This window comes from Orcinus orca, chromosome 8 (genome assembly GCF_937001465.1).
Source record: "Orcinus orca chromosome 8, mOrcOrc1.1, whole genome shotgun sequence".
Taxonomy (NCBI): Eukaryota; Metazoa; Chordata; class Mammalia; order Artiodactyla; family Delphinidae; genus Orcinus; species Orcinus orca.
The window spans coordinates 47,131,865-47,159,136 of NC_064566.1; the positions used below are offsets into that span (position 1 = coordinate 47,131,865).

General features: G+C 44.0%; 2 protein-coding genes across 17 annotated transcripts in view; one reads left to right on the forward strand and one right to left on the reverse strand.

Moving 5' to 3' along the window:
* Positions 1-22,585, forward strand: part of RIC3 (RIC3 acetylcholine receptor chaperone) — a 52,147-nt gene extending 29,562 nt beyond the window's left edge. The window contains exons 3-8 of one of the 11 annotated variants that reach the window (XR_007478940.1): positions 341-416; positions 2,315-2,408; positions 11,641-11,789; positions 17,649-19,307; positions 21,463-21,521; positions 22,424-22,585. Coding sequence is in view for 7 of the 11 variants with exons in the window: in XM_033404577.2 (XP_033260468.1) it covers positions 314-416; positions 2,315-2,408; positions 11,641-11,789; positions 17,649-18,103 (801 nt within the window). In the remaining 4 variants the exon portion in view is untranslated. Of the gene's footprint in view, positions 1-278; positions 417-2,314; positions 2,409-6,936; positions 7,018-11,597; positions 11,790-17,648; positions 19,719-21,462 lie in introns of those variants that run through there. The other 10 variants (XR_007478939.1, XM_033404576.2, XR_004476534.2 and 7 more) reach the window with 10 other exon arrangements.
* A 77-nt stretch (positions 22,586-22,662) lies between these two features.
* Positions 22,663-27,272, reverse strand: part of TUB (TUB bipartite transcription factor) — an 89,181-nt gene continuing 84,571 nt past the window's right edge. For all 6 annotated transcript variants that reach the window (XM_049713978.1, XM_049713976.1, XM_049713977.1 and 3 more), the window contains one exon: positions 22,663-27,226. In XM_049713978.1, the coding sequence (XP_049569935.1) occupies positions 27,093-27,226 (134 nt within the window). In that variant the 3' untranslated portion in view covers positions 22,663-27,092. The remainder of the gene's footprint in view (positions 27,227-27,272) is intronic.

Sequence of the window (27,272 nt, forward strand, 5' to 3'; positions counted from 1 at the left end):
GGGCACTGTAAGTAGAAGCAGGAGGCTGCCATCCTAGCTAGAGTAAGAGGTGACTTCATTCTTGCCTAGGAATTCTTCAGGCAGCCCAGGTTGAGTCTTGGATGAACATGGGCAAGGCAGATGGCTTGTGAAGAGATTTTTTTCTTGTGTCTTGACCTTGATAATTTTTTACTTGGAGACCTTCTGTTGGCTTTTTTTTTTTTTTTTTGAGATGTTTCTCTAACGTTGCTATTTGATTTGATTTTCTCCCAACCTTTTTTTTTTCCATTTAATATGAGGGGTTCCATGACTTTGAGGTTCTGAGCTGCTGTTGATGTACTGTACCTCCTTCAATTCTCAGCTCTCAAAGGGGAAAAGTACTGCAGAGGATCGCAAGTGCTCTACTGCCACACCTGGAAGCACCCACAGGAAAATTAGTAAGTGCCCCTTTCAGTATATTTATAAGTTTCATTGAGTCAGACAGCTGTAATACAGCCAGAGGGACAATCTGTGGATATGTCTTAAAAGCATTTCTCAAAAGTTGTCCCAGATCAATCTGATGCCGATTTTTAACCTTAGCTCTGGGAATTCTCAAGTTTCCATATTGATGTTGGGCTTTTGAGGGAAAGATAGTTATAAAAAGTACACAACCACCAGTTCACTTTTTTTATATATTAGCAGATTAATATTTTACACTCAGAATGGGTTACTTCTCATTTCTAGACTTCAGAATATTGATAGCAAATTTCTTTATTTCACATAGAGGAAAACTGAGGCAGTGAGATCAAGTCATTGTCAAAGTCAGTTATTAGATCTAGGGACAGAGTTTAACACTTCTGACTCTTGAAACATGATCATCCAATATTTACCGACCAATTAGAATATTCTGTGCTCTCTGGAAAAATGAAATATATATGGCATGCCTCTTCCCTCTGAGAATTTATAGTCTAGGATGAATGTCAGGGAAAAATAACTTGTGAAAAGTTTACCACCTAGAAGGAAGGGACTTGGCGAAAGCCTTCTGGGAAATCGCACCTAGCTGTGTATGAAGGAGGACCTATTAGATAGGGTGCTTGAGTAAGACGCAGTCTGACAGAGGGCAGCTGTGGGAAAGAAGGCATGAAGAGTAGGCAGGATAAGCTGTGTTGCTGAAGGCCAAACTATCCTGTGGATACTGAAGCCTCATCCGAGTTTTTTAAAAGAAGAGCATCAGCAAAATGACTGTGATCCCTGCTGTATTCTTTTTTTTTTTGAATTTTTGTATTCTTAATTGAAATAGTGTCTTACCAAAAGTGATTGTAAATGCATCATGAAGTTGTTTTTAAAGACTTGTGAACTAAAGAGTAGCAAATTCTGTATCCTGTCACATAATGCATTTAAAACAGAAGTAAATAAAATGAATTCCTAAGAGCAGCTGTTTTATAATGTAGTAGCAATTATATCAACTTCTTATGCTTCAATTTTGAATCATACAGAAAATAAAAATAACCTAAGCATTTATGTGGCACAGATGTTAATTGCATGCATAAGAATTTGTTGTACAAGTACTAAAAAGCCTTTGAAATATTACATTTTATAGTGACCCTCTCAATATGTCTGTGTACAATGATACTCGGGTGTGAAACAGAATAACTAGATTATCTACATAATGAGCAACATTTTCTTTTCCTGTTACCTTAAAGTTCATTTCATGTACTGATTGAGTGATTGATTTTTTATGTTCTACTTTTAGGGTCTTAACATTACTTTCAGTAGTTGTGGTCCTGTCTGACCCTTGTTGAGAAAGCTGCTTCTGGGAGATAGGGTTATACCACTCACCCCAGATGACTGAAGTAGAAAACCTTGGGCAGGAAGGTCTCAGCCCTAGTTCAAGACTTCTTCTGTTGAAGAAGAGTAACTTTTATACTGTTATCTTCCATATAAGTTTTCAGATCCTAGGGACAGGTGAAATATTGTTCATTTCAGGGTCTTAACACCTTTTCTGAAGTCCTTTAGCAGATTTGATACTTTATCCTCAAGTATCATTTGAATTAGAAAGGAGTTATCTTCATTCCTTCTTGGCTGACTGTGTAGGGCTATGTTTTTCACTCCTAGGTATTTTCTTTGGCTGGTCCTGCTATATTTCTGTGTGTGAGAGAGTGATTTATTCATCACTTTCTAAACGTGTATCCTTTAGATCTTGGTGTCTAGACCTCAGTACCCTTTGTGTCCTGATTGGATTAGCTGACTCTCAGGACCAGCCTGGATTATTGTAGAGCGTCACAGCCAGCCGTGTTTCAGAAAAGGGCTTAGGGAGTTGTACGTGTTGGTTCTTAGATTGATGCTTATTTTTCAGCCAATTTTGAGCTTGTTCAACTACAAGAAAAACTGAAGGAGACAGAGGAAGCCATGGAAAAACTAATCAACAGAGTGGGGCCTAATGGTGAGAGGTATGTTTTCGCATAACAGAGATCAGACTGTTTCCCATTTAGAGAGTCAATTCAAAATTTTGTTTTTCTTTGATTTCTGGCCCACTTGCTTTCATTGTTATCATATTTGTCACTTACATATTATTTTTCCCTGAACATTTCCATTTTCACACTCTCAAGCAGTTTCATCTTCAAGAGTATATGTTCCATGTTGTGCAACATTATTGTGAGAGAGTAAATTTGTGAGCAGATACTACAGGCTAAAATAACTGGGTTTTAAGGAAGACAATATCCTAGCTGTCTAAAAAAAGGCAGAATTTTAAGTAAAACCAGATTATTAAATATTGTGGTTTCTGTTTGAGGCAAAATGAGAGAAGAGAGCAAGTACGATCAGAGTACACGTTTGTTTTGTGTTGACTATTCCAGAGCAGAACTAGACGTGTAAAGTAGGTGTCAGGAGCCAAACTAGCCCTTTAGGATGCTCTGCAGCGAAAACACACTCCTCTTGCTACAGGGCTGGCTGAGGATCCGAAAAGGTGGCTTCAGGGGGTTGATGGAAGGTGGGCATCAACTAAGAAAACGTGGGTGTAGGAAGGCCAGGGAGGAGAAACCAGAATGTGAGATTGAGAACAAAGAGGGATTCGGTTCGCGCTAGGCCTTCTGACAAGAATGGAGGAAGCACTGGGGGTGAGCGGCAAAATCCCGTGCAGGAGGATGTATTGAAAGGTCCCTACTATAGCCCCGTGGGCTCAGTGTGGCGTCTTTGCCCCAGAAAACTGCTCTACATTAGCCTCTTCTGTTGGCCATCCTTGTGCTGCTAGTGCCCCACACTGCTTCCCCTGCTTCCTGGCTCCTGCCTTGCCCATCTTTGGCCAGATAGCAGAAGAGTAAACATCCTCGAATTGAAGTCCCTTGGCTTGGCTTTTCCCTGCAAAGTCTACATTGCTGCTGAAATGACATTCATGAGGGTGAACCTTGCCTCTCTGGGCCCATGACCGTTGACCTTCTTTTGGTCCAGAAAGCAGAGTGACTATCGGGACTTCTCCAGAGTGGTAGAGATAGGTGTACATATCTATACGTGAGTATATCTCTGTGAGTGGATAATACTATTTGGCATTATTGAGCACTTACTAAGAACAAAGCTCTAAGCTAATGCTTTATATACATTATCTAATGTTTGACTGTTTTGTATGAGTGTCACTAAACCAATTTGTGCAGCTATACTTTTCTGGCATTTTCTGCCCTTATCCTGTACCATTCACAGTCTGGGTGGGGAAGTACCAGACTTCTATAGACCCTTGTGCCTCAGAAAATATCTGTACCCTGGCCCTGGTCTATTTGAAGCACTAGGCCACACCTAAGTGTCAGGAAAACTATAGGTGAGTATCTGTGGGCAGGGCCTCCCACCTGGGAGATCCAACCCTGGGCTTTTGGCTAAGAAACCATGTGAAGATATTTTCTCACTATTCTTCACTGCTATTCAGACTCCCTTAGCTCAAACCAGATGACCCCACCACGCATACCATTTGTCCATTGCCGAAGCCAGGGGTGCAGCACTGTGACCCCTCACTACTGTCTGTCCTCCTTGTGCCAGCTAGGGTTGCCGCTCCACGTTTTATATGCGAAGGCAGAGGAGTTGCGTGGCACCACCGCCACTGCCCCTGGAGCTGTGCCATCTCATTGTTTCTGGGACAGCAGGTCCTAGCTCAGGTTATATATTCCTAGTAAGTTGCTGGAGCATGGGCTCTTTGAGAACATGCTGAGGCCACCGCCACATGGCAATGATTGTGTAAAATATTTTCCACAGTACCTCTCAGGAACCAGGGAGCAGCTCTCCTTCCCCTCAAGAGAGCATAGCTTGTGTCTCTCTTTCCCAGATGTCTCATTTTCCAGTCTATAAGGAGGTGACCTTCTCTCTGAAACTCCTTAATCTAAAACCTTTTATCCTTACAGGTAGGCCCTATGGGACTTCCACCTTCAAAACTGCAAGGGCTAGGTAGCTGCATGTTTTACATTCTTTTCCTTTTTATACTTAAAGCCTTTAACCTTAGTTTCTGTGGCATTTGTTCTTTTACAAGTCTGTGCTTCTAGGATTATTAGAAGAGCCCAAAATACCCCAGTATTTTTTCTGTCAGATAAGATTTTATCACATTGCCAGGCTTCTGGAGGTCAAGGAGAGGATTTAAGACAAAGAAGGCATGTTCATTTGCAGCCTTCTAAGTCCTTTTATATAATATCACTCCATAACTGTAAGATTTTGCTTAAAATTCCCAAAATATGCTCTTTCTGATACTTCATCTTAATGCTTATGTAAGCATCAAGATATGGGAAAGGTTTTTAATACTATCTAACAAAACTTTTCAGACAGCTTTCACCTGTGAGCGATATAAGTCTGCACACATTTTTAAATAATTAAGCCTCCTGGAAGGTTGGTATTGTGCCATGTTATGTCTGACATTAAGCAGACTCTCTAGCCCAAGGACACAAAGACTAAGGAAAGGATCTAGGAATCCGAATCAAGGTGTCCTCATTTTTGTCCTTGTGATCAGTGAAAGTTCCTTCCTGGAGCAGCATGTCCCACTGTAACTATTTACCTAGAAGCATGGAATGGCCCAAGAGGAGAAGTGAGGGTACAGCCTCGGGCAGCAAACACCTTGGCAAGCATGTCGAGCATCATGTGGGACCACAGATTGCTGGCAGGCGTTGTGGGGGTGTAAAGTCTGAGGACAGGCTTAGTCTCTTTTGTTCACTGTGTTCACATAGTACGTACTAAGTAAATACCATTGGAAAAGAGTAGATATTCACTTTTGGTGCAAGCATCTGTACTTATTACCATGATAGAAGAGTAAATCATGGCCATTCCCTGTTGAGATCCTTCTCTTCATTTGCTGACCTCTATATTCAGGGTCCTACTGGCCATGTCTCATAGATAGCTACTCTTATCCTCATCAAACAGTAAATGTCCCCTGAGTGAATGAACATCCAAAGTGGAACTCATCATCTACCCCCAGATGAACCTATTCTACCTTTAATGTTCCCCATCTCAGCAAATGGCTCCTCCATCTACTTAGTTGCCCAAAGCAGAAATTAGATGTCATCTTTGATTCACCTTTTCCTTCACTTCCCATATCCATTAATCACCATGTCTTGTCATTTCTTCCTAATTAATAAGTCTGTCTCCCTGTAAAACACTCTAAACTCTACTAGGGCAGGGCTTATCCTTCTTATTCCCAGAGCCTAGCACAAGCCAGTAGTAGGCTTTAGAAAAGTATTAATTGAAATGGAAGAATGAGTAAGTGAGTGAGTAGAGAATGCCTTTATTTTTTTTTTTTTTGCGGTACGCAGGCCTCTCACTGTTGTGGCCTCTCCCGTTGTAGAGCACAGGCTCCGGACGCGCAGGCTCAGCGGCCATGGCTCACGGGCCCAGCCGCTCCGCGGCATGTGGGATCTTCCCGGACCGGGGCACGAACCCACGTCCCGTGCATCGGCAGGCGGACTCTCAACCACTGCGCCACCAGGGAAGCCCCAAGAATGCCTTTATTTTTGACATAGGTCAGAACTGTCTCATGTGGTTTCTTTTCCTCTAATTTGCCTCCTTTCAATTCACTTTCCGCTTTCCAAACCAGTGGATTACGTCTTTTGTTTTAACCCTTCAGTAGGTCCCTGTTGCTCTTGATAAAGAGTAGAATCTTTAACATGACTTACATGGTCCTAGGTGCGTACCTCGATTGCTTTATCTTTCTCCGTTACTCTCTCTGTGTCTGTGGTCCCGCTGCACTGCTTGCTGTTCCTCTGAAGTACCTGGGCACTTCCGCTTCTAGGATTTTGCATATACTTTTTTCCTTTGCTTGGATGTTGTCCCCGACCGCCTCCCCACACACACTTGTTTTAACTCTTGCTTGTCTTAGAGGTCTCAACTTGGACATCATTTCCTCTGAGAGTCTTTCCCTGAACCCACAACTTGGTTAGGTGTTCCTCCCATATCCTCCCTTGGCCACCTCTGTTTGCTGGATAATGTAAGCATCGTGTTACTTCCTTACCTTCTGTTAACTTTTCTGTCTTCCCTAATGCCCTGTAACCTTATTGAGGACAGGGAATTTTTGTTGTTCAAACTTGCATTCCTAGAGCTGGCTCATTGTTCAAATTTCGTTCCTAGTGCTGGCACATCGACAGTGTCTGTACATGTTGAAAGAATGAATGAGGTAGATGTAAAGAAAGTAGTTTAAAGCAGGCATTTTCAGCAACAATAAGAATATCTTCGGTACCTATTTTGATTCGTTCTGCACAGCCCTCTATGGTTGTCAGTAGCAATTATTTTCTCTTTAAGGAACTGCATCCCAGAGAGAAAAAGTGTGCTCTGGGAACCTGTATTAGTTTTCTGTGGCTGCTATAACAAATTATCCCGAACTTGATGTCTTAAAACAATACACGTTGTTATCTTACAGGTCTGTATGTTAGAAGTCCTACACTGGGCTAAAATCGAGGTGTTTGCCAGACTGCGTTCCCTCTGGGGGCTCCAGGGTAAAATCTGTTTCCTTGCCTTTTTCAGATTTTAGAAGCTGCCCACATTCCTTGGCTCATGGACCCTTTCCTCCACTTTCAAAGCCAGCAACAGTGGGTTGAGACTTTCGTACGTTACATTATTACTTTGGCCTCTTCTGCCTCCCCCTTCTGCTTTTAAGGACCCTCATAAATACATTGTGTCCTCCCAGATAATCCAGGATAATCTGTTTTAAGGCCAGCTGATTTGCAACCTTTATTCCATTTGCAACCTGAAGTCCCCTTATGTATAAGGTAACATCATTATAGGTTCCAGGGACTAGGATGTGGACATATTTGGGGGGTGGTGAGGAGACATGATTCTGCCTACCACAGAAGGTCTCAAGAAAAAGAGAGAATTTAAATAAGCCTTCCAGGATGGAAGGATTCCCTCTGGCAGAGTTGGGGGAAGACTGTTCCAGAGGGAGAGGGTGGCACAAGCAGCAAACAAGGTGAGAGGTCAGGCACGTTTTTTGGAATAGCAAGTAGTTCGAAGTAACGGGAGTAGGGTACACCAGGGCTGTGGTAAATGGTTAGGGAGGTAACTCATGGGAGAAAGAACTAGAAAAGTAAACTGGGGGCAGACTGGAAGGCCCTGGACGGTAGGCTGAGAAGTTGGCATTTATTGTCTTTACAGTGGAGGGCCTCTGACAGCTTTTGAAAAGAAATGGCATCATCTGCTGTGCTTTAGAAAAATAACTCATGTCTAGGGTGGCTGTATGCTAGGACATTGAAAAGGGTCTAGTCTAGGGTGGCTGTATGCTAGGACATTGAAAAGGGTCTAGTCTAGGGTGGCTGTATGCTAGGGTATTGAAAAGGGTCTAGTCTAGGGTGGCTGTATGCTAGGATGTTGAAAAGGTTCTAGTCTAGGGTGGCTGTATGCTAGGATATTGAAAAGGTTCTAGCAAAAGTGATGCATAGGCCAGTGAGAGGAGAAAAGAGGTGGGGGGCAGATTAAGGGGACTTCAAGGAGGAAAAGAGAATCGCAGGCTGTATCAGGATTCCTTGGTTTCAGGCAGACAACTCTGGGTAGCAAAAATTTGCTTTTTGGGGGGTGCGGCCGAATTTATTGGAAGAGTATGGGGTCGCTTACAGTATCAAAAGAATAGCTGAAGATCTAAGTTTCAGGAAGAATGGGAACCAGAGCAGCTGTCGGGATTTAGGAGCAGGAGCAAATAGACAGTCTCTTCAAGGACTGCTGCCGGGATGAATTAACATGAAAAATTTTCAGTTCAGGCTTCGCTGTGTTCAAGATCCAGTTTTAGGAGAAAGTGTAGTTGGCCCAACTGTATATATCACTGAATCAGTCACTGCAGCCAAGGGGATGGAGTGTGATGATAGGCCGTGGGCCACGTGGCCACTGTAGAAGGAGAAGTGAGGGGATGGGTGGCTTCAGCCTCTGCACTGTGAGCAGAAGAGGGATTGGTTTTCCAAAGGCAGACTGACTAGATAAGAGAAATGAAGGAGAGGAGATGGACGATTTGGAGACTTAACAGCCCAAACTGGGAGGAAGATTACGGCATCAACCAAAATAAAAACACAGAAGAATGAAGATAAGGCTTTGGAATAGGGATCATGAGTTCAGCTTTGAGTATGGTCGAAGTGCCACCAGAACACCCATGTATGATAAGCAGCAACGATAGGAAATTTGGGTATTGAGGTCAGAACAGAGGACACAAGTCCGGAAGTCACTTGGCTGGGAGCAAGAGGTAAGGGCCATGCGGGAAAGATGAGATCCCCAAATCCTTGAGGCATATAATTACTGTGTGGCAGTCGCCAGCATTCTTTTGCTGGTCTGGTTTCCGTCCTCATCATGAATGGTGTTGGAAGACACTGTTTCATTCTTCTCTCTGTGTTTAACGCTTGGACTCAGAACTTGATGCTTCCTCTGGATTTACAGCAGTAGCATTCAAAAGTCTGAGTTATCTCCCAGCTTGACTTTTTATTTTTCTAGCATCTTGGAATCGGCCATAGCCAACCTCACCTAGCTTACCTGTTCACGCAGCTGCTCACGATCCTGGGCCAACTAGGACGTGGTTTTGAAGCGTGAATTTAAGTTTAACTTTATTATAGTGACAAGGCCTCCAAGTAGAAATGCCCAGGAGGTAACTGGAGTTATGAGACTGGCCTTTGTGTGAAAAGTCAAGATTAGACGTAGAGATTGGGCGTCGTCTGTGTAGAGGTGATGGTTTAATCTGTGTAATTGGGTCCGCTTCCTGAGGGCATGCCTGTAGGAGTGGAGAAACAAGAGTCCTAGGATTGAGCCTTCAGGAAAACCATGTTTTAGGATGTGGGAGTAGGAAAGTGAGCCAAGATCAAAGATACAAGGAATGGTTAAATAAGTGGGAGGAAAACAAATGCCGAGGGAGGAGGACGTTTCAAGGAGAGGACGGTCCTTAGTACAGAAAAGTCAAGAAGAATGAAATGTGAGAAAAAAGACTTTTGGACTTTAAAGTGGTCATTGGGGAATTCCCTGGGCAGTCCAATGGTTACGACTCTGTGCTTCCACTGCAGGGGGTATGGGTTCAATCCCTGGTCGGTGAACTAAGGTCCCACATGCTGCACAGAAAAAAAAAAAAGTAAAGTGGTCACTGGTCATTGATTTTCACAAGTTTTGGTAAAATGATGGAGTGGAAGCCAGATTTCAGGGAGGTAGAAGAAATGGGGACCAATCAAACCAACACATTTATTGAGCACTTAAAATGTTCATGGCACTGTGCCTGTACACTGTGCCTGTTGTGAGCTTATCACTGCCCTCCAGGAGTATCAAACCAAGTTGAGACAATGAGAAATCCATGAAAGTCTTCATTGCAATAAATTCAGAAGATGTAAGGTGGACCACGATTAATTGCCTAATGTATGATATGGACACTGAATACCCCTGAAGACACTCCAGTTTGGAATGCTCTAAGAAAGCTTCTCTTGTCTGTTTCTGCTTCTCTTAGCCTACCCATCCCCCTTTTGTTTAAAGGTTCCGATTTTCCATGAGTTAGGAAACAAAGTTAAAAGACTGTTTCCTTTAGTAAAAATCAGAATGTACTAAGTACAGTCCAGAGAAGTAACGTGTGCAGCATGTTGTGATAATCACATAGGCTCTTTTAGCTAGGGGTGACCTAGCTGCCCCAGAAGCCTCCCACAAAGTGAGTTGTTGTAACAGTAAGAATTAGGGATTATAGAGTACATGAGTAGTTAGGGTGAGTCAGCACTCCTGTACTGATGGGAAGGAGTAAAGCAGCTGTTCAGCTGCAGGTAGAACAGACAGGCTTCTTCAGTTCGTGGCTTTGAGGCCATTTATTGTAGAAAGAGTGGAGCTCATGGGGCTTTTGTTCTCCTCCCACTGAGGTCTGTAGAAATGTTGCATCTCCATTTTCCTTAGTTGCCATCTTAATGCTGGCGGGAGAAGCAGTTTTTTCTTCTTCCCTATTAGTCATTAAGGGTAACGTAATGTAGGTTAAATGTAAAAAGAAACGTAGGCTCGGGGCTGGACTATTAGAAAGACTGGTGGCACCTCCATGAGGCTGGTACAGAGTGTATCATTTCTTCTTCATGAGTGTTATAGTGACTTCGGGTGCTTTGGGTTTTTAAGAGGAGCATAAGTAGCCTCTGTTAAATCCTGCCACTAGGTAAAACTGGTCCCAAAGCAGACAGTTCTCAGTCTTCTGAGTAGGGCCTTGCTTGCCTGCCAGTTCGATGCAGCGCTTCCCTTTCAAAGAGTCACACCATTATCCTTGAGCCTCATCTTACTTGTGTAGACGTTTCCCCAGAGCCACACAGCTAAGTTGGGGGTCACACCCAGGTTTTCTGAACTGTGCAGCTTGAGCACTGTGCGTCAAGAATTGCACCAGGGGTTTCCCCGGTGGCGCAGTGGTTGAGAGTCCGCCTGCCGATGCAGGGGACGCGGGTTCGTGCCCCGGTCCGGGAAGATCCCACATGCCGTGGAGCGGCTGGGCCCATGAGCCATGGCCGCTGAGCCTGCGCGTCCGGAGCCTGTGCTCTGCAACGGGAGAGGCCACAGCAGTGAGAGGCCCGCATACCGCAAAAAAAAAAAGAATTGCACCAGAATGCTGTCAGAAGTCAGGAGACTTTACTTTTAGAACTGACATTAACTAACAGTGTGATGATGTATAGTTTCCCCTCCATGGGCCTCAGTTTTCCCAATTTCTCTGGTTTCGGTGATTTGTCAGAATGATCCAGCTCTGAAATTTTAGGATATATCTTTATTTCTGCACAAACAGATTCAGCCTGGTAATTCCAGGGTTGGCCTAGTAGCATATTTTTCCCTAGTTGAGGCAAATGGTCCAGCACATTTTCTTTTGATGACATTACTTCAGAGAAAAGTGGCTTGTTTGTAAATGGAATAATATAAGTAATGGTGAAATTGCTTGAGATTAGAGAATCAGGGCAGTGACGTGTAATGAAAGAACACTGAACTGAAGGCTCAGACATCTGGGGTCTTGTCTCAGTATTGACATTAAATCATTCTGGGACCTTGGACAGTCACTTGATCTATTCTGGGCCTTAGTTTCCCCATTTATAAAATCAAAACATTGAACTGACATCTCTAGTTCCCAGCTATGCAATTCCAGGATCAGTTCCCAGAGTAATTATCTGTTGCTGTTGAACTTCCTGGAGTCCAGACAGATCACAGTGATGTTTATGTTCCTTGCCTAGGAGTATTTACCACTAACTGGCCGGATTGTCTGCTGTTTCTAAGCAGAGCACAGGCCGTGACTTCTGACCAAGAAAAACGATTGCTGCATCAGCTCCGAGAAATCACCAGGGTCATGAAAGAAGGAAAATTCATTGACAGACCCACTCCAGAGAAAGAAGCTGAGGAGGCACCTTACATGGAGGACTGGGAAGGTAAACAGTGTCTTCTTATCTCTTTGTTAACCATCAGCCCAGAAAAGAGATCTTACAAAATTTTTAAAAGTCAGTTTTATTACGGAGGTATCATGTAGATACAATACAGTTCACCAATTTTAAGTGTGTAGTTGGGTAAGTTTTGACAAATGTGTAGAGTTATATAATCATACCATAGTGATGATTTAGTCATGCTATTTCCATCATCTCAGAAAGTTCCCACCCACTTTGCTGCTAATCCCCTCCCGCTCTGGCAACAGCTGAACTGCTTTCTGTCCCTAGAGTTTTACCTTTTCTATATAAATGGATCATACTGCACGTGCTCTTTTGTTTCTGGCTTTGTTGATTTAGCATAACGCTTTTGAGCTTCATGTGTTGAGTGTATTAGTAGTTCTCGCTCTCTTTTAATTGCTGAGTAGCGTTCTGTTGTCTGGATATAGTTTGTTTCTCCATTCACCAGTTCAGGAACATTTGGGTGCCAGCTTTGAGCTATTATGAAGCAATCTACTATGAACTTTTGTGTACGTGTTTTTGTTGGAACATATATTTGTGTATATATCTAGGAATGAGGTTTTGGCGTTTTATACATGTATGTTCAACTTTGTTAGAAACTGTCAATCTGCTTTCCAGAGTGGCTCTGCCATTTTGCCTTCCCACTGGAAATGTATGAGAATTGCAGTCCTCCACATCCTTGGTAACACTTGGTATCATCAGTCTTTTTAATTTTAGCTATTCAAGTGAGTGTATAATGGTATCTAGCTTGTGACTTTAGTATGCATTTCCCCAGTGACTAATGATGTTGAACATTTTTTCACACACTTATTTGCCATCTGTATATCTTTGGTGAAGTTTGTTCACATTGTTTGCCACTTTCTTTATTGAGTTGGTTGTGTTCTAGTTGCAAGGGTTCCTTCTGTAGTCTGGATATAAGTTGTCAGTTATGAATTTTGCAAATATTTTCTCCTAGTCTGTGGCTTGCCTTTTTATTTTCTTAGTGACATCTTTTCAAAGAACAGAAGTTTTTTTCATTTTGATGAAGTCCAGTTTATCATTTCCTCTTTTATGACTCACTTTCATTGTGTGCGTTTAAGAAATCTTTGCCTAACTCAAAGTTTGCCTAACTCCTCTGTTTTCTTCTAGAAATTGTATGGTTTTAGCTCTTACATTTAGGCCTGTGATCTATTTTTAGTTATTTATATATGGTGTGAGGTATCAGGACTGAGGTTAATATTTTTCATATTGATATCCTATTGTTCCAGCTTATTTTGTTACATTTAATTACCTTGGTGTGTTGGTTGGAAATCAACCAACCCTTCCCCTTTTGGAAAATGGAAAATCATTTGCCCATGTATGTGTGGATGTATTCTGGACTTACTATTTTTTTTTTTATAAATTTATTTATTTATTTTTGGCTGCGTTGGGTCTTCGTTGCTACGCGCGGGCTTTCTCTGGTTGTGGCGAGCAGGAGCCAGTCTTCATTGCAGTGCATGGGCTTCTCATTGCGGTGGCTTCCCCTGTTGCGGAGCATGGGCTCTAGGCGCGCGGGCTTCAGTAGTTGTGGCACACGGGCTCAGTAGTTGTGGCTCACAGGCTCTAGAGCGCAGGCTCAGCAGTTGTGGCACACGGGCTTAGTTGCTCCACAGCATGTGGGATCTTCCCGGGCCAGGGCTTGAACCCATGTCCCCTGCATTGGCAGGCGTATTCTTAACCACTGCGCCACCAGGGAAGCCCCTGGACTTACTATTCTGTTTCACTGATCTATGTGTCTATACTTAACACCAGTGCCATAATGTCTTTATCACTGTGTCTTTATATTGTCTTGAAGTCAGGTAGCCCAAGTTCTTCAACTATGTTTTTTTCCAAAATTATTTTGGTAATTCTAGGCACTTCACATTTTCATATAAATTTAGAATCAGTGTGTCACTTTCTACAAAAAGAAAAAAGCCTGATGGGATTTTAATTGGCAAGAAGTTGGATTCACTCTTACGCTGCTGGTGGGGATGTAAAATACACCCACACTGGAAAAAAGTTTGGCAGTTTCCTAAAAAACTAAATATGTAGCTACTACACAGCCTTGCAGTTGTACTTCTGGACAGTTATCCCAGGGAAATGGAAAGTTTTATGTTCAGATAAAGCTTGTACGTAAATATTTATAGCAGCTTTATTTGTCATAGCCCCAAACTGCAAACAACCCAAACGTCCTTCAACAGGTGAAGTTGAAGTTAAACACTGTGTTGGTACGTACATACTGTGAAGTACTACTCAGCAGTAAAAAGGAATGGACTGTTGATACATGTAGCAACTTGCATGAATTTCCAGATGACTATGCTGAATGAAAAAAAGCTAATTCCAAAAGGTTATATAATGTGTTTCTATTTATATAAAATTCTTGAAATGGCAAAATGATAGAAATGGAGAACAAACTAGTAGGTGCCAGAGGTTAAGGAGGGAGTGGGAGCAGGAGGGAATGGGTGTGGCCAGAAAAGGGTGACATAAGGGATCCTTGTGGTGATAGAAAACCTCTGTATATTGACTGTATCAGTATTAATATCCTTGTTGTGATATTGTAGCATATAGTTTTGCAAGGTGTTACCATTAGAAGAAACTAGGTAAAGGGTACATGGGATTTCTGTATTATTTCTTATAACCAGATGTGAATCTACGATTAACACAAAATAAAAAATTAGTTTAGAAAAGCAATGCAAGAAATTATAAGGGAAAGGATAGTGTTTTACATAGTGCACATAAACCTTTTCTGTAGATCAGAGAATGTCATAAAGTTTTCAAAGCCAGCACTAAACTGGAAAAAGATTCGTAACAAATATGATTGATATCAGCAAAGAAGCTGATATCTTTAATATACAAAAAGTTCTACAACTAATTTAGAAAACACTGATATCTGCCTAGATATGCAGTGCACAAAAGAAAACAGTGCAACTGGCTACAAAACAGAAGAAAAATTATTCCATTCTCACTAGTAATCAATGAAATGAAAATTGGAATTCCTTTTTTTCTTGCAAATTGCAAATCTTCATTATATAACCTTGTTCCCAAATAAGGTAAAAAGTTTTTATCATATTTATTTTCTACCTACTGCTTAGGTTTTGTTGAAATTAGGTAGAATTTTAGCTATAAGTGATGTTAGCTTTTACAGCCTTTTCTCTTTTAAGTATTTATCAATGGCATTAAATTTCTAACCACATTATCAATGATTGTTTTACATTGATAATTCTTATTGATTTCATTTTTTACCACTTGTGTACAGTATCTTCTTTCTTGAATTTAAATTTTTGATTAATTTTTGTATCTGTCAGAATACTTCCTTAAGCCCCTCCCCCCACAAAAAATTTGAATTTGTACAGATTCATCAGCATATGTCTCTGTATGGATTTTTCAAGGTATTTTTTACCTAGCATTTATCCATCTGAAGACTTGAGTTATTTTTTCAAGTAAAGAATATTTTCTTGTAATTTTATTGCTTCCATTTAACCTGTTCTGCCCTCTCATTGTAGAATTCTAGTAATTCTGAGATTCGATCTTGGATGGGTCTTCTGTGCAGCTTATCTTTTTTCTCATGATTTCCATTTCTTTGCCATATTTATCTTTGTCCTGGGAGAATTCCTCACCTTGAACTTCTATATTAATTTGGTTCTCAGTCATGTTTATTTCAACCTACTCTTTTCTTCCTCTATTAAGTTTAAATTTTTTTTTGTAATGATGAGTTTCTAACAGCTCTCTATTACATTGTGTTTGCTCCCTTTTTTATATTGAAGCCTGGTTGGTTTTATACATTCAATAACCTGTTGAATATTACCGGGAACATCAATTATAAGCTGATTGACATTAACTCTTGTTTCCTGCATTGACTTTTTTCAGGGGCTATTTACATAGTTTGCTTAGTTTGGTTCCTGTTGTGAGCTGCTGATTTCCTCGTAGGACCAGTGAGTTTTTGTTGCTTGCTCATGTTTCTAATGAAGTTTTGGGTAACCAGTGCCTTGGCTGATACGGGCTACCTAAGTAGTTATGTGAGTCACTATTTGATTCTCCTCAGCAGGCTTCCCCCTCGTAAACCAAAGCAGATAGTCATGGAATTCCAACGGCAAGCTTTGTTCCTGGTGGGGACAAGGCAGGAACATGCCAGAGGATGGACTTCTCTTAGGCATGCAGTGGCTAGGAGCTAACTAGCAAATGGACTTCCCCAGCCTCTGCCCTTGACCAAGGAGACTGTGAGGGCCTTGGGTAGCAAAGCTCCAGTTTACCTATGAGCCTGGGAACTAAGACTGCATTGGCCAGATTCTTGACATACTACTGTTAGTGCTGGTGAGGATGTGATAAGATGGACAGTTTTTTACATCACTGGTAGGACTAAAATTTATACCATTCTTCTGGAAAGTAATTTGGCAGAGTGTAAAAAAGGCTTTTAAAATGTCCATTCCCTTTGGTCTAGTTTTCATATTTCTAAAAGTCTATCTTAAAGAAATAGGGAAGTGGACATAGATTTATATTCAGGGATCTTAACTAATATGAAACTTATAATGGAAAATTGGAAAGAATCTAAATGTCTTATAGAAGAGGCATGGTAAATCATGTCAGTTACGTAGCTGTATGATGGAATACTTTGCAGTCAACTTTAAAATGCCTAATAACATGGAGAAGGGCTCACGATACAATGTTGAATGAAAAAAATCTGGGTACAACATTTTATATACAGTATGATCCCTCTTTGTTAAAAAAAAGAGAAAGATATATGTTTATATGTGATAAAAAGGCCACAGGTAACACAACACATTGTTGTCAGTGGTGGGATTCTAGGTGATTTGTGTTTTCTTTTTAAAACTTGTCTGTGGTTTTCATATTTTCTACAACTGAGTCTGTGTGACTGTTTTTTCCTCCTAATTATAAACGTTGTAAAAATGTCTCTCCACACTCTACATGGCACCAAAAAAGACCCCTGCTTTTCAGAATTTGTAGGCAAAAAGATGGTTTATGTCAGGGTTCAATTTGCCAATTATCATAATGTGCAAATGGATTTCAAATCCTCCAGCTTTCCCATTGTGCGCCGAGCATGGCTGCTGTTGCCAGCACTGGCATATGAGCTGCAGCACGGCCCATCTGCTGCTCAGGCGCGGCTTGGCTGACACAGATGTATTTCATTTTGTTCTTCAATTTGGCAACATTTTCTCTTTTCTCATTATCATTGCTGGGATTCATTTTGTTTACCAGTTTGTTGTTTTCTTTTGTTCCCTTTTGTGAAGAGGAAGAAGCCAACAATGGAAATTCTGCCTTCTGAAAATGCGGTCCTTGTCCTTCGGGATCTTGGACATATATTGCTAAAATGCTCTCTCTTTCTGACACTTGCAAGCCATTTCAATTGTTTGGATTAGCAGAAGGCTTTGTCGTGTATTTTTCAAAGAGCTCAGCATTCCTTTCCTCCTCCCTCCTCCCCCCCCCCTCCTGGGAAGATTTGGAAATGGTTCCAAGTAGAAATTATAAACATTAGCCTTGAGCTATGCTCTCTCCATCTGGTGTTTGGTACATTTTTTTTAAACTGAGGCTCATGTTGTTTGTTTAATCTTCATCACTACTGCAGAAGCTTGAGGAGTGAGACTTAACACTCTGCCCCAAGCACCCTGCACTTAAGAAGGGATTTTCAACTGAATTGATTTGTATTTCAAAGAGCTGGGGGACAGTCAGCCAGATCGCCAAGAATTTGCTCAAGTGAAACTTGAGAACCGTTAGAATCTTCTTAGAGACTTCTTGAATGGATTTGTTGGGATAGGATGGCTGCTGCTTGAGAAGCCTGACACTTTATTTGGAAGAGACATTCTTTGTAAGACTTTGTACTGCTTTTTTCTCTAGGTTACCCGGAAGAGACCTATCCAATTTATGACCTTTCAGATTGCATCAAGCGTAGGCAAGAAACAATCCTGGTGGATTACCCTGACCCAGAAGAGCCCTCTGCCGAGGAAATAGCTGAAAGAATGGGAGTGATAGAAGAAGAAGGATCAGGCCATTTGGGGTGGGAAATGCCTACTGACCCCAGAGCTCAGGAAGATAATTCTGTTACCTCATGTGACCCAGAGGCAGAAACATGTTCCCGCTGTTTTCATGAAGAAGAGGATCCCGCTGTCGTGGCAGAGAATGCTGGATTTGGTGCAGACAGTTACCGTGAGCAAGAGGAGACCACCGAAGAAATGTGGCCCCGCGACTTGAGAGATGAAGGGCCAGGCGTCAGTGCTGATAGAGCAGAGGCAGGGGGCATGCTGAGGAAGCGGGACCCCCACCGTTTAGAGTACAGACAGCCAGTTTGGTGAGGTGCCCATTACTCTAGTCCAAGGTGACCTTTCTCTCCTCTCTGATTTCAACCTTGGCCCTGTGCCCTGTGTTTCATTCTCTGTGTTTAAATATCATAGACAGGCCACTGCCATGGATATCATGTGTCCTTCCTGGTGCTTACACACCTGTCACCTGTAAAACATCACAGTAATCAGTATGAACACAAGACAGCTTCCCTCTCTCTCTTCCTGCCTTTCCTCCATCAGAGAGTTGATCCACTGAGTAATTTTCTATCTATTGTGATTACAGATGGGACCACTCAGGGCAGAGGTCTGACTCTTCGTGTTAGGAGTAACAGATGGTTTACCTGTGAACAAACATCAGATTATACATGATGAGGACTTAAGGTTGTAAGAGTGAAGATTTCAGAGTCCAAAATACCTTATTCTGTGGGCCTTGAGCAGGTTAGTAGTCCGCTGAGCTCAAGAAGAAAACCTTCTGTTAGTGGGGATGGTGGGGCCAGAGCAGGGTAAGACTCTGCTGTCTGAACTGAAGCCCCTTTCTCACAGCAAGGCCCTTTTTAGGGGCACCCAGGCTGCCTCAGATCTCCACTTTTCTCCAGAGTAGAAGACTCCCACTGACCTGAGAATGAACCTAGAGGCTTATTGGGGGATGGTTTTGCTCTACTATTGCCTGGATCTCTAGCTTCCTTTATCCCTGTTCTGCTTAACAGAACTGCCAAATGCATAAGTACCTTTGTACCTCTGGTCTTCAGTGGCCAGAGGAAACTTGAGTTAGAGACTTTAGTCCTTGCCCTGCAGAGCCAAGGTTTGAGGCTTCAGGAAAGCCTGCCGAAGGGTGGTGGTCCTGCCGTGAGATGCTCAGAAGGCCAGGGAGCCGGTGATGGGGAGAGAACCCATGCGCTTATAGGCAGTCCTTGCTTAGATGCTGTTTCTGAATGTTGTACCCTCTGGGAAGTTTGTTCTCACAACAAATTCAATTGAAACAGAAGCGAGGAGGACTGAGCCTATAGACCAAGTGCCAGCCCAGCAGGGAAGCTGCAGGGACCCAATGCAGCAGTGCCCGGGAAGAGACCATTTGGAAGAGACCATTTGTTCCATATGTGGATGTCTGAGTCTGTTGAGAAAGCTGGGCAAAGTAGGAGGTCGGTTAGGACTGGGAGGACTGTGACCAAACCAAAAGCCTATCTCTGAGCTGCGATCTGTCACGCGTCTCCTTGAGGTAAGATGTATTCTGTCTAGTGAGGATGAGTGAATTCAGTTTACAGGTAAGACCTAAGAGTTTAAAGAGGACACATTCCTGAGGATATTCCCAGTCATGAAATGCAGAAGACTTGAAAATTAAGAAATCATGTAAAGGTAGACTGGGCTTTTAGAGTTCCATTGTGCCTGGCATGAGCAAGCGGCCAGGAAGATAGTTTAATCACTGTTAAATCACATAAGCATACACACTGCTGTCACAGGTACAGGATTGTATTAAGATAACGTATCAGCTACTGCTGTGAATTTGTTAGTTAATGACTACAGAGAAAAGTCACTGAAGACTGAGTCTATAGAAAGCATATTGTCTCTATCTCTGTGTGGAACATTTGATTCACTTGTAAAGAATACAGTTTAAAATGTACTGAAAACAGTCTAGATGTAACGTAATGCTGAAGGTAAAAAAATAATGTAGGTGCTCTTTACTGTTTCGATAAATTAGTTTTCGTGTTGTTTCTCTTCATTCACAATGAGGGGTTGATTTATGAGAAGAGTTCTGGGAGCCTGTTTCGAGTTTCTTTTTTGCCTTAGGATATGATTCCCTTATTAGAGGTATGTATTTGTTTCCTTCTAGCTTATTCACTCATTTATTCATTCAGCAGACACTGCTCAGAGCTAGGCAGTGGGAACAGAAGGCTCAATTCCTACCTTTAAAAAAACTCAGTTGAATGTGGGAGCCGTATCCAATTTATTTTTAAAAATGAACTGTGAACTATAAAAGGGCTCAAGATCGAGAATTCTGCAGGCAGAGAAATGTTGGTCACAATTCCATCCTTGTCTATTCTAGTTGTAGAATCTGGCCAGTTCCTTAACCCCAAGAACCTTGGCTTTCTCACTAAAGCTGGCGGGTCAAAGTCCAGGTCTCACAGGGTAGTTATGAGGATTAAATGAAATCATCAGTGCCTATAAAACAGCACTATCCTATCTCATACAGGATAACCACTCAATAAGCGGTAGCCACTTTACTTTTTATTGTACAAGGTTTTATGCTGTATTTGAGATACGGACCCAAATCTATGGGAGCACCAAAAAAGATCATTTTTGCTAAAGTACTTCAAGAAACTTCACAGAGGAGGTGGGTCTTGAGGGATGCTAAGAACTCCAGCTGTGCAAGGAAGAGAAAGGACATTCTTGGCAGAAAGGGTGGTGTTAGAGCAGTGGGGTGTGAAAGTAAAAGGACGAAGTTCAGGTATTTTGATGAGGCTGGTATGTAAGGTGTCACATAACCAACTCTTTTTTGGAATGTTAATCTTTGGGGGAAATTGGCTTACGGAAATAGTTCCTGCTGGAAGTACTAAGACCTCATGATAGCTCTTGCTGCCATGGTTCTTGGTGGGTTTGTATAGCAGGAATATATTTATGTATTTATATTTCAAAAATTTTAATGTACTTCTCAATAATTTCAGATTAGGCAGTCCTTTTTGGATTTTTCAGAATTATGTTATTCTTCAGGGATGACAATTATATTTGTATATGCAATCCAGGAGGACCAGAAGCATGGCACTGGCTTTTGTTTTCATGCCTGCTGTCTCTTTCCTCCTGGTCTTCATTTCTCCAGAACTGATCTAGGCTGAGTCCCCTGGCACTAGGTCTGCAGTGACTTTTAGGCACCGTGGCAGAGCACAGTCATACCTCTGGGGGCAGATAGTTGGCCCAGGAAACAACTGCATCACCTGGGACCATGCTTGGTAAATCAGGTGGGTGATCCGGCCAGGAGATCCCCTTTTCCTGGTCAGAATAAGAGCACAAGGAGAGTACCTCCTTAGTTCCAGGACTAGTGCTATGTGAGCTCAGGAGCCAGGCCCAGAGAGCTGCATAGAGGAGTGCGGGCATGTTTGGCCTCTAGAAGAGACGGCTTGTGAGGACCCCACTCTCTGCACCCTCTATGGCCTGGGGATGATCCAATGACTTACGGTCCAATCTGGGACACTTTGGGAAAAGGGAGCTTTAATTATGCCAGGATAATAGCTGTAAACTAGGACTTGGGAAAAGGGAGCTTTAATTATGCCAGGATAATAGCTGTAAGCTAGGACTCTCCACGGACCCTGTCCAGGGCTAATTTACGAGATTTGTCTTTAACCTGACCACTAAACAACGAAAATCTCTTTCCTTTTTAGTAGTTCCCTGCAAATGTTATTTCCCAGAGGCAGAGCCAAGGAGAGAGGCCACAGTTAAGGTAGGAAATGCTGTCGACCACAAAAAACTCCAAATCTGGGGTAATAAACCAACCCTACTTACTACCACACTCTTAAGATTCCCTCAACCCAGACTATTTAGGTACCAAAGGAGAATCTAATACTTCAGCTACCCAGCAATGAGAAAAACGTGAAGTATCACAGACTTTGCCTTGACCATTTTCACACAAGTGTTTCTAAAATGTACCTAACCTTGTTTTTCCTTTCCCATTTTCTTATACAAAGTAAATAGGCCAAATTTCTCCTTTTTCTTGATTACTCCTTAACTTCTCGAAGCACCAGTTTCCTCACTTATGCACTGGGAATAATCCCCCCTCACAATGCTGTGTGTAGTGTCTGTCCAGGGTGTAGCCTGTGCTAGGTGCTCACGCCAGTGCCATCAACAGCATCACACTCTGTCATCAGGTCCTGTGCTGCTGGGCTGTCGCCCTTGACACCCTCCAAGGCTACCCTGACTGCTGGGAATGGCCCAGAGCACAGGTCCTGCAATCTCTGGGTGACTTCAGTTTTGACCTCCCTCAGGATCAGACCCATAGCCTTCCTGTCTGCTTCCAGCCACAACTGCAGCCTCCCTTGCTGTTGGCTTCAGATCTGCCACAGGCCGAAAAGAAAATTCCCAAGTGTGTAGTGTGTCCAGGTCCTGTTTAAACAGGTTAGGCTGCTCTGCATAGGGCTAGAGGAACCCAGTGGCTGGGTCTTCATGTTATTTCTACCACTTGGGCCTTTCTCACCTTTTTTCAGCTCTATGGCCCTGTTTTTGTTTGTACGGGGCAGGCCCACAGGGGTTTACTTAGGAAGCAGCAGCCCATTCTTCCAGCTGGCACAGCTGACCCTGCAGAGGATGCTCTAACTTAAGTACCTTCTGTCCTTACCCTTCTTCTAGCCCATCCAGCCTCTGCGTGTGTGGTTCTGACCATCCTTAAACTTGACGAGCACGGCCAGAGGGAAGACAGTTTCCACCCATATGTGATGGTTTCTAAACAAGCTATGATCCCCTTGTTATCACCACCTCCTGCCCACCCCTGAGGCTCTTAGGACAGAAGGAATGAATGATGTAGAAAAAAACTTTTAGGTAAGAAACATGTCTTTTTCTTTTATAGGGGGAAAAAAAGTGCACAGCAGTGTTGAAACAGGTCAAGTTTAATTTGTTGATATATGGTTTGTGGTCTGTACTTAGACAAACACTAAGTTCTACAACATACATAATGTCAACATGGGAAAATACCAACTTTGTCATTGCACATACCAGTAAATAAATACATTTGCTCCAGAATACCAAAGAGTTTATTCAAAAAGTCACTTAATAAAAGCACAGTTTTGCAAGTTTGTCTAAAACTTGATGATTTTGAACAAAAATAAAATGTCTGACCACTCCAAAATAGGAAAAGACAATCTTGTGCAAATAGACATACACATTCTAGGCATTATGAAAACTGGCTAAATGTATGCTCCCAACAAGGGAAGTGTCACCATCCTAAGTCCCCTTAGTCACCAAATACAGGATTAAAGAGGCCAGAGTCGGGCTTCCCTTTCTAAGCCACTCTGTTACTCTCTAGGAAATTCTGGATCTTGGCCTCATCTCCAGCTCTGCCTGGACCTTGATAGAGAAGGAGAGAGGGACAACAGAAGAGAAGAGGAAAGGGGTGTGACGTCTTTCTTAGGAAAGAAAAAAGGCACGGTGATGAGCTAGAAAGTGATGAGAGCAAGGATCAACTTTCATTCACCCTGAATCCTACTGCAAGCTGTTGACAGTCCAACCTCCTTATTTCGTAGGTGAGAAAACAGACCTAGAGAAATCACGTGGTTTGCTCAAAACCACATGGTTACTAAGTGCAGTAGTGCTTTCTGTGAGACCAACTTGCCTCTCAACTTGGTTGGAATTCAAAACCCAAACCCGTCCCAAATACTTCTGCTGTACCTTTCCCCCCATATCCTGAGATGACAGAAAATTACAAACAGGAGGTATGGAAGGACAGGTGACCACTAAACTCAAACAAGAGCCCAGCCTTTGGCCTGTTCCTGGGGCTGCTAAAGTTCTACAAGCCAGGGCCCAGGGCAGTGTAGGGTCCCAACGCCGGGCCCTGAGTGCAGGGGAGTCAGGCCCCACTCAGTGCTGGGCACCAAACTCATTCAGCTATCTGGAAAAATGTGCCCTGAGGGCCACCTGGCATCCTGAGGTCACAGGGGAATCTCAGCTGGGGTGAAGAATTGTAGAGAGGGGCAGGCTGGTGTTCCCGCAGGAAGGGAAAGCCAGGGACTCCATCTAGGAGATGGAATTTGTGCTTGCATAGCAAAGCCGTGGACACAGCCAGCCCAGCCTCTCCCCTCACTGTAAGGAAAGCACATCACTGTGGCTTGCTAAATTCAGAACTGCCTCTAAATATACGGTAAATTCATTTAGAAGTAAATGCCCCACCATTTCCAGAGCAAAGAACGATGTCTGCGTCTACAATTTTGTTGCCCTTGTCAGTGAAGGAGGTGGGCCCCAAATGTTGTCTTCTAGCCTGTGATTGTCACACTCCCTGGCTTTTAACACCTGTCCTCAGCATGGGTCTGGACCTTACATGCTCGTTCTGAGTTAGTGTCATGATTTTTAAGGCACATTCAACTAGAATAAGTTCAAATTCATCCAAAAGCACACATGCAACACACCAATTTCTTCAGGTAATGCAAAGTGGGAATTGAAGAACTAAACTTTTGGGGATGGTGTCTTCCCAATCAGAACCTTGGGAGAAAGAGTTGGTACTTTCCGAAGGATACTTTCCGAAGGATACTTTCTGATCAAAGAGCACGAAATGAACAAAATCCACCGGTGATCATAACTACATCCTTATTCCTTTCCTATTCATCTGTAGAAATATGATTGTAATAGGAAACCTCAATTGATTGTTCACAGATTGCCCTTTGCCCCAAATACACACAGAGACACACAGACAGACACAGAGCACCTTGGAGCCAGAAGGAAAGAAAAGCCAGAATTGGGGAAGAGTTAAGGAAGTGAACTTCACTGCTCTGTAGAACTGTTTGGGGGTGTGGCCCCAGGAGGAGGGAGTTAGAGCTAGGAGCAGTTACAGAGGAGCTGCCTAAGGTCCCAGCTACCCAACACCCTTAGGGACTGCTCATTCCATCACCAAGTTCCCTGCCCAACCAAGGACCATCTGGTTAGAGGGTATGAAGGGCAAGAACTCTTCCTGTGGGAGAGGCTGAGCCCAGGTGGCCTCCAGGGGCCCTGGCAGCTTTATGAGTCTTTGGGCCCATGGCTATGAGGCCAGTGGTCAAGGAGAACCAGCATCACCAGGAATGGGGTCTTCAGAACAGACCTCCTTCCGAGGCTGGGGTCTTAAGCAGGTGACTCGAGTACTCTTGCTGGTCACTCAGTGCCCAACAGAGGGTTTTGTTGCTGAGCTACCCTTGTCCATGCCCAGGCTGGGACTCTCAGGCCACATTCCTGACCCTACGAAAACACCTTTCAACCCCCTCCCCTGTGTACTAGTCTTCCATTGTGCTTCTGATGAATTTTCCACTCTGCCCCAGGATCCCCTCTCTCATGAGGATCCAGAACCAACCTGTTCTACCTTAAAATCACTGACCCAGAGAAACAGCTTGACTAGACTTTAGAGATCATCTACTTTCCATCATTCTAAATGTCAGCAGGTCTCTCTTTTCAAAGTCAAGAAAGGAAGAGCCAAACTGGGACTATGGACAGGAGGACGGCGCGACAGTATTTCATTGGCAAGTGGACCAGCTCCGGTATAGAAGGTTCTAGTGCCCTAAAGATGGCCCCAAGTCAAGAGCTGTCCAGAAACTAGACCATGTTAACAAAACCTGGATCAATGGAGGGGCCTCTCACAGAGACATGCGCCCCAGGTGTGGGCAGATCCCTGCTGGAACAGGAATGTCTTGCTTTAAGCACTCAACGTAGGAAAGCCCAGATTACCAGGAAATGAGCGCGTGCTACTCCCACTGAAGTCAGAACAGCTTCACCTCAGAGCCTTGCTAACGTGTTCACTGTTTAAAAAACCGACTTCTATGTAGTCTTTCCAAGCACATCTGCTCTGAAGTGGGAACGGCCCTTGCTTGCTTCCCCCTGATTTCCGAGCTCCATCTGGGTGAGTAGCCTCTGTCAGGGTAAATGACAAATATGCAAGACTGCCCAAGTCGTCAGAGTAGATGGTACCATCCACGGAGGAGGGCAGCGGAGGGAGAGGTCAGGCGCAGCCCTGAACACCCACAACCCACCCGTCACACCTAGGTAGCAAAATGGGCAGCAGCCTTGCTGAGGCCTGCCCTCGGGGAGGAGCCAGGCACAGGCCAGTCACTATCAGACGGACATGCAAAAATCCAGGCAGCTTTCGGCAGGGAACTGCCCAGTTTCCCACTGAACATCTCCAAGTCTCCGGAATCAGGTGCACGGGCATGCGGACTGTGCCCCAGGAAGGTCAGAGAGAGCAGTTTCTTGGGGGATGGTGGAAACAAGGAAATCAAGGGAGCTGAAACTCCGAACTCTGCCCCTAACCAGCCAGGTGACCCAGGGCAAGTCCTACTTTCTAGATGATCTCTCAGGGTCCTGCCACCTCTGATCTTTTGTGGTTCTGAAACATTTCCTGCTCTCCTTACCCTGTCCCATTCCCAGCTAAGAAGAACCACATACAATCCCTCAGCAACCACAGCCCAGGCTGACTGCAGTGGGAGCTGAAGCACAGGCGGGAGCTCCAGGCACGCCTACCTGTGTGCAGTCTGGGGCTGGTGTCCTGGGGTTCATGGGGTTTGTGCAGGGACTGCTCAGCAGGGAGCTCCCGGGGAACAGCCCTGTCCCACGCGCCGCCTGTATGCTGAGCCTGCGTCCTGCAGGCCCCATCCTCTATAAGAGATCTGACCTTGGAGGCTGGCCTCCTGCCGCCTCTGTGCACACAGAGAAATCAAATGAGCTCAAACCCTAGGCCACCAGCCAATTCCCACAGCCACAGCCGGGCCCCTGCAACCCTGGCAAGGTCCTGCCACTCACCTTTCCCCATGCCCGTAACTCTTCCCAGGCCCAGCTGAGGCCTTCTGAAGCTGGAGGACTTTGTGTAGTTGTAAGGGCCAGGCTTGGCTCCCCAGCCCTCTGCTCTGTAAAGTAGGTGTGCCCTAACACTTACACTAACACACACACACTCACTGTGCCCCTCGCAGTTGGGCTGAGTGCATGGCCGGGCCCCAGCAGCCCTGCACTGTGCTTCCTCTCCCTCTACACCTCTTCCTGCCTCCCCGGCTGAAGAGGCTGCTCAGCTTGGCAAACGTGACTGCAGCAGGATACTAACCCAAGGGTCGGGGGTGGGGGCGTTGATCTTGGGGCGCAGAAAGAATTCACGCTGGTCCCTTCATATCCCCCACTCCTCTGCCTCAGCAGTGAAGGCACAGGAGCCAGTACCTGGATGGCTGGGCCCAGGAGCCCACTGAGAGCCAAAGGGTCACCTGGCACGCGGCCTATGTACAGGGGGTCGGCAGGGCTGTCTCCGCAGGCAGGCAGCTCCACTCCAGGCTGGGCAACCCCAGAGGGCACGAGGTGGCCTCTACTCGCAGGCCAGCTTGCTGTCGAAGCTGGACAGGGCAATGGCAAAGGCCTGCAGCGCACACAATGGGTAGTTGTAATCCATGGTGAACACGTCCTCTGCTACACGGCCAAACTGCATCACAATGTAGTCCGCTGGAGCCAGGCACAAGTGTGGACAGAGACAGAAGGGCAGAGCAGG